The sequence below is a fragment of the Carlito syrichta genome, unplaced genomic scaffold, assembly GCF_000164805.1.
Source record: "Carlito syrichta isolate Samal-C Ts95f unplaced genomic scaffold, Tarsius_syrichta-2.0.1 Scaffold143010, whole genome shotgun sequence".
Lineage (NCBI taxonomy): Eukaryota > Metazoa > Chordata > Mammalia > Primates > Tarsiidae > Carlito > Carlito syrichta.
The window spans coordinates 57,655-64,051 of NW_007087106.1; the positions used below are offsets into that span (position 1 = coordinate 57,655).

At 58.3% G+C, this 6,397-nt stretch overlaps 1 protein-coding gene across 1 annotated transcript in view; it reads left to right on the forward strand.

Annotated features, from left to right (window-relative positions):
• The window catches only part of MYBPC3 (myosin binding protein C, cardiac), a 20,696-nt gene that overhangs the window by 7,671 nt on the left and 6,628 nt on the right, over window positions 1–6,397 (forward strand). Inside the window, exons 12-22 of the mRNA XM_021708595.1 lie at window positions 124–256; window positions 1,393–1,395; window positions 1,512–1,636; window positions 1,720–1,825; window positions 1,918–2,084; window positions 2,465–2,630; window positions 3,335–3,441; window positions 3,544–3,573; window positions 4,773–4,912; window positions 5,154–5,234; window positions 5,840–5,999. Coding sequence (XP_021564270.1) covers window positions 124–256; window positions 1,393–1,395; window positions 1,512–1,636; window positions 1,720–1,825; window positions 1,918–2,084; window positions 2,465–2,630; window positions 3,335–3,441; window positions 3,544–3,573; window positions 4,773–4,912; window positions 5,154–5,234; window positions 5,840–5,999 — 1,218 coding nt within the window. The remainder of the gene's footprint in view (window positions 1–123; window positions 257–1,392; window positions 1,396–1,511; window positions 1,637–1,719; window positions 1,826–1,917; window positions 2,085–2,464; window positions 2,631–3,334; window positions 3,442–3,543; window positions 3,574–4,772; window positions 4,913–5,153; window positions 5,235–5,839; window positions 6,000–6,397) is intronic.

Below are 6,397 nucleotides of genomic sequence, written 5' to 3' on the forward strand. Positions count from 1 at the left end.
AGGCGGAGGCAGGGAGACACGGAGGGGCTGGCGGAGGACCGGGGTGCCTGCCACTGCCCCGAGGCCAGGCCCAGGGGTGCAGGGCGCGGGCGGTGGGGAGGAGCGCTCAGGCGTGTCACTCAGCCTTTCAGAAGAAGCTGGAGCCGGCCTACCAGGTGGGCAAGGGCCACAAGATCCGGCTGACGGTGGAGCTGGCCGACCCCGACGCCGAGGTCAAGTGGCTCAAGAACGGACAGGAGATTCAGATGAGCGGCAGGTGGGCGTGGGGCGGGGCCGGGAGAGTCGGCTCCCCACGGCCTCACCTCGGCATGAGTGTCTTTCTTCCTGCATGAGTGTCTCTGTCTGGCTCTTGGTCCCCGTCTCTTTCCCCCTCCATTTCTCTCTCCTTCCCTCCCCCTCCCTCTCCCCCTTTTCCTCTCTCAATCTCTCTCCGCCTGATTTCCCTTTTTCGGGTTTCTGCCTCTCTTCCTCCTTCCCTGTTTATGTACCTTGCATTTAATTCTCAGGGTGATTTACAGGTAGTTAGGATTTCCTCCATTGCACAGGCAAGCACATAGTGACTTGGGGGTGCTGAGGACCTGCTTGAGACTACCTAAACGGAGGAGGTGGGACTGGAATTCCAACTCAAGCCTGAGTTTGAAGTCTGTCTCTTCTTTTCTTTTCTTTTTTTTTTTTTGAGTTGGAGTCTCACGCTGTCACCCAGACTGGAGTGCAGTGGCTCTTCCTGGCCACCGCAGCCTCGACCTGCTGGGCTCTGGCGATCCTTCTGCCTCAGCCTTTCAAGTAGCTGGAACTACAGGCGTGCGCTACCACGCCTGGCTAATTTTTTTTTTTTTTTTTTTATTGTAGAGATGAGGTCTCACTGCCCAGGCAGGTCTCGAACCCGTGGGCTCAGGCAATCCACTCACCTCAGCCTCCCAAAACACTGGGATTACAGGCTGAGCCACCAAACCCGGCCTCTTTTTTTTTTTTTTGAGTTGGAATCTCAGTCTGTCGCCGAGGCTATGGCATGCTCCTGGCCACCCTAGCGTCCACCTGTTGGGCTCAGGCGATCCATCCACCTCAGCCTTCCAAGTAGCCGGAACCACGCCTGGTTAATTTTTTTATTTATTGTAGAGATGAGATCTCGCTAAGTTGTCCAGACTGCTCTCAAACTGGTGGGCTCAGGCAATGCTCTCGCCAGGGCCTCCCAAAGTGCTGGGATTTTAGGCTTGAGCCACCACGCTGCCCTCCCTCTTTCTCTCCCTCTCTCTCCCTCTCTTCCCTCCTCTCCCCCCCATCTCTCTCTCTCTAATTTCCTGTCTTCCAGTTTTTGCCTGACTCTCTTCCCCTCTCCCTTTCTCTCGGTCTTGCTTCTCCTGGAATGCTCCACTGGCCCTTTCTGTTCCACAGCAAGTAAGTCCCCACCGACGACGGCTTGGGGCCGGGGGTGCAGGCGTTTTGATGGGGCACCTGGGCAGGTCGGGAAGTGCGTCCACGCTCTCCCGACCCTCCCCCGCGGCCCCATCCAGGTACATCTTTGAGTCTGTGGGCACGAAGCGCACCCTGACCATCAGCCAGTGCTCGCTGGCCGACGATGCGGCCTACCAGTGCGTGGTGGGCGGTGAGAAGTGCAGCACGGAGCTCTTCGTCAAAGGTGGGCCTGGGTCCCAGGGACGTGGAGATGGGGAGGGGAACCGCGCAAAGGGGCTGATCCTCACACTTGGCCTGCCTGGACAGAGCCCCCGGTGCTGATCACGCGGCCCTTGGAGGACCAGCAGGTGATGGTGGGACAGAGGGTGGAGTTTGAGTGTGAAGTGTCCGAGGAGGGGGCCCAGGTCAGATGGTGAGCACCAGGGGCCCGGGGCCTGGGGCGGGGCTGGGCGTCGGGGGCAGCTGCCCAGAGGCGGCCACAGTACTCACCACGCCTCTGGCCAGGCTGAAGGATGGGGTGGAGCTGACCCGGGAGGAGACCTTCAAGTACCGGTTCAAGAAGGATGGACGGAGACACCACCTGATCGTCAATGAGGCGACCCTGGAGGACGCGGGCCACTACGCGCTGCGCACCAGCGGGGGCCAGGCGCTGGCGGAGCTCATTGTGCAGGGTGAGGCCCGGGTGGGGTGGGCACTCGAGGTTTCAGGGCCTTGGGTGCCTCAGCTCCAGCCCCGCCCAGCCACACGGAGGGATCAGGCAAACCCAGGATCAAGGCCTGTGTGACCCTGGGAAAGTCACTTTGATGCCCTGTGCCTCATCTCTGGGGTGACCACTCCAGAGGGTGTTGGGAGGCCTGGTGAGCATCACCTGACCTCGAGCCCTTGAGGTTCCTTGTGTACACGGCACCATCATGGGCACACGTATATCACACACATGCATGCACGTGCCCAGATGCCCACACCACCGCCCACGAGCCCACATGCTCTCTGCAGGGATTCACACCCACACCCACACACCCTCCCGGGCTCACTGGCTCTGCCCTGCCCCCAGACAAAAAGCTGGAGGTGTACCAGAGCATTGCTGACCTGACAGTGGGTGCCAAGGAGCAGGCCGTGTTCAAGTGCGAGGTCTCGGATGAGAACGTGCGGGGTGTGTGGCTGAAAAACGGAAAGGAACTGGTGCCCGACAGCCGCATAAAGGTGTCCCACATCGGGCGGTGAGTGTGGGGCAGGGGCGTTGGGGCAGGCAGACAGGTGGAGACACACAGAGAGACCAAGGGAGAAACAGACAGAGGGACAGACGCACACAGAGAGAGGCAGATGGAGAGAGACAGGTACACAGAGACAGGACAAAGACTGAGGTGGAGACACAGGGAGGGAGAAACAGAGAGACAAAGAGACTGAAAGGCAGAGAAGCCGTTCTAGAGAGAAAGATATATAGAGAGAGAAACACACAGAGGAGAGTCCGTTCGAGACAGAGAAGGAGCAGGGAGACAGGCCCACAGGGTCGAGTGCCCCAGCCCCCTCCCCCAACTCGTGACTGGGCAGGGCAGGAGACTGCCAAGGAGGCCGGCTCTGGCCAGAGTCCTCGCTCTCTCTCCCACCCGCTCGCTCGTTCTTGGAGCATCTGGGCCGGCCGTGCTGGGCTTGAGTTCACAGAGATTAATGAGACCCAGGCACTGCCCAGTCTCCAAGGGCCCGGCCAAGGGGACGCTTTGGGGCAGAAATCACTTCTACTCACCGCCTGCCTCTGAAAACACTTGAGGGTGCTGGAACATTTGAAAAGAGAGAGAGGAGAAAAGGTCCTGAACACCAAGGAGCCAGGACAAGGAGAGAGCGCCCCAGGACCCTGGCTGGGGTGTCTGGCCAGGCCATCGGTGTGTGCCCCCTGGGGTCCCCTGAGCCACCCGCTGCTCTGCAGGGTCCACAAGCTGACCATTGACGACGTCACGCCTGCCGACGAGGCTGACTACAGCTTTGTGCCCGAAGGCTTCGCCTGCAACCTGTCCGCCAAGCTCCACTTCATGGGTGAGCCTGTGCCAGGCTGGGAGGGCGAGGTGGCCAAGCCAGGAGCCCCTGCCGCTGGGCCCTGCCTTTGCCTGGGGCCACTTGTTCTTCCTTCTCTTGCAGAGGTCAAGATCGACTTTGTACCCAGGCAGGGTGAGTCTTGGGGCCCCCACGTGCCGCCTCAGCTCTGCCCATCTCCCCGAGCCCCAACCCACCCCACCCCACCCCACCCGCATCCCCCCTCCCCCACAGAGGATCCAGGAATGGGGTCCCGAACCCAGCTCCAGCTTTCCCCTCACAACCACGGGCTGATTGCAATCCGTCTGAGCCTCGGCTTCCTCATCTCTTAAATGGGGATTCCACAGCTCGGTAATAGAGATGAGACAGTGTGTCACAGTCATTGAATGGTGGCACGGATGTGACGTTTACAATTCCATCTTTTCTTCTTTGGGAAAGACGTTCTAGGATTCTTTCTTCAAGAGAAGAGTCTGGGCAGTGCTTTTCAAACTGTGTTCATGAAACATTATAAGTCCAGTTTACAAGGGTTCCATGGTGAAATCTGTTTGGGAAACACTGAGTACTTGGTCCACCACTTGTTGCTTTGGAGGGAGTATGAACATGTTCAAGGCTCCAAGACACCCTGAGGTCAAGAAACATGCTTAGCTGGGTGCGGTGGCTCAAGTCTGTAATCCTAGCACTTTGGGAGGTCGAGCGAGAGGACTGTCTGAGCCCGGGGGTTTGAGACCAGCCTGGGCTACTTGGTGAGACCACGTCTCTAAAATATATGAAAAAAAATTAGCCAGGTGTGGTGGCGCACACCTGTAGTTCCGGCTACTTGGAAGACTGAGGTGGAAGGATCGTCTGAGCCCAGCAGGTTGAGGTTGCGGTGGCCATGAGTGTGCCACTGCACCCCAGCCTGGGTGACAGAGTGAGACCAACTCAAAAAAAGAAAAAAAAAGAAGAAGAAACACGCTTAATTTTGCTGATTCCAAATTCATTTGGTCATGAGCTTATAAATTTTTTTCTAGAAGAACATTGGTGTTCCCCTGAAAACAGTTGGCTAAATGCTATGCTAGGTGACCTAAATTTACAAACCTCCCAGAGAACCCCCGGGGAGACAGGAAAGATCTAGATCTTGATTGGGTTCATTTGTACAACTTGTATACATTTGTCAAAACTCATCAGACCATGCTGAGATCTATGCATTTTATCCTAAGCTATATCTCAATAAAATTGATTTGAAAAAAACTCAACAAGGATCACGGGCTACCTAGTGGCTCCCTTCCCAGTGACCTCCTACCATGGGCCTGACCCCCTCCTTTCTCTGAACTATCCTGCCTTTCCTGCCCCAGAACCTCCCAAGATCCACCTGGACTGTCCAGGCCGCACGCCAGATACCATCGTGGTTGTGGCTGGGAATAAACTGCGCCTGGACGTCCCTATCTCTGGGGACCCTGCTCCCACTGTGATCTGGCAGAAGATCATCACACAGGTACTGAGGGTGCTGCCTCAGTTTCCCTCTCTGTAAAATGAGTGCATGGGGCCTGCTGAGTGCTAGGACCCACACCCCACCACGTGTGCCCTCCTACCACGGGCCACATTTTAGGAGAACAGGTCCAGCTGGCCAGGAGGCAGGGGAAGGTGGGCAGCATGGGGAGGGGCGAAGGAGAGACAGAGGGGCCCTTCCAGGCTGAGTCGGCCCCTCCCCTCCTTCCCTCACGCTCTGTTCCCAGGGGAATAGGGCCCCGGCCGGGCCAGCCCCCGGTGCCCCAGAGGACGCAAGTGCCAGCGACGAGTGGGTGTTTGACAAGAAGGTGAGTGAGGCCGAAGTCGGGAGCCCTGTGGTGTCCGTCCCTGGGCGAGGTCTTCACGGAGGCGCCACACCTGGCCAGGTGTGCTCCTGCGCCAGGCAGGATCTCCATGGAGCCCTGGCAGGTCCGCTGTGGAGTGGGTCATGGATGGGCCCCTCACAAGGGTTTTGGTGTTGACACCTTGACATCGCCACGGAGTCCTCGCGATGGGGCTACTCCCTGGCCCCCTTCATCCCGGGTTGACCTTGACTTTGCGTTTCCTCCCCACAAGGGAGTGGGGTTCCCTGGCTCTTCCTGAGACATGTACCTGCTCGGGGTGCTTCTCCCGGCATCGTTGGTTCTTGTGAAGGCCTGAGGTCTCGCTGGGTCCTCACAGCGGCTCAGCACAGAGAACAGGTGACTGCCTAGGCTCCATGACAAAGCTAGTGCCAGGGCCTGGCCCATGGTAGGTGCTGACATGGGTGCAGTTTTATCTCAGGCTATGCTCCCTCCCCCCCATGCGCCCTGCACTGAGCTCCGTTCTCGTCTCCGGCCATCTGGCCATGGCAGAGGCTGCAGGGGCCTCTGGGGTCTGACTTAGGTCCTGCTTCCCCTCCCCCTCCCTCCAGCTGCTGTGTGAGACCGAGGGCCGGGTCCGCGTGGAGACCACCAAGGACCGCAGCATCTTCACGGTCGAGGGGGCAGAGAAGGAAGATGAGGGCGTCTACACCGTCACGGTGAAGAACCCTATAGGCGAGGACCAGGTCAACCTCACCGTCAAGGTCATCGGTGAGGCCAAGCCCGAGAACACAGAGGGGCAACCCCAAGGAGATCGCACCCATTCACTCATTCAGTCGCTCAAAAACATCACAGGTCATGCTCTATGAGCTGGGAAACACGCCGGGTTTTTCTGCCCACAAGGAGCCCTACTCTGGGGAGGACAGAAGCAAACACATTCGAATTTCCTGTGACACGCAGTTCGGGAGCTGTGTCCACAGTGCCATGGGAGCACTGGGCACAGAGCCATCCCTCGTGCCTGGGGGTGAAGCCTTTAGGAGGATGAGAAGATGATGGGGAAGAATCGAAGCCAGGACTCGCTTGAAAAGCAGCACGGGGAGGCCATCAAGGGTGGATCAGAGGCTGCTGACATGATCAGAAGGGCGTTCTAGAAAGATCTCTGGCCCGGG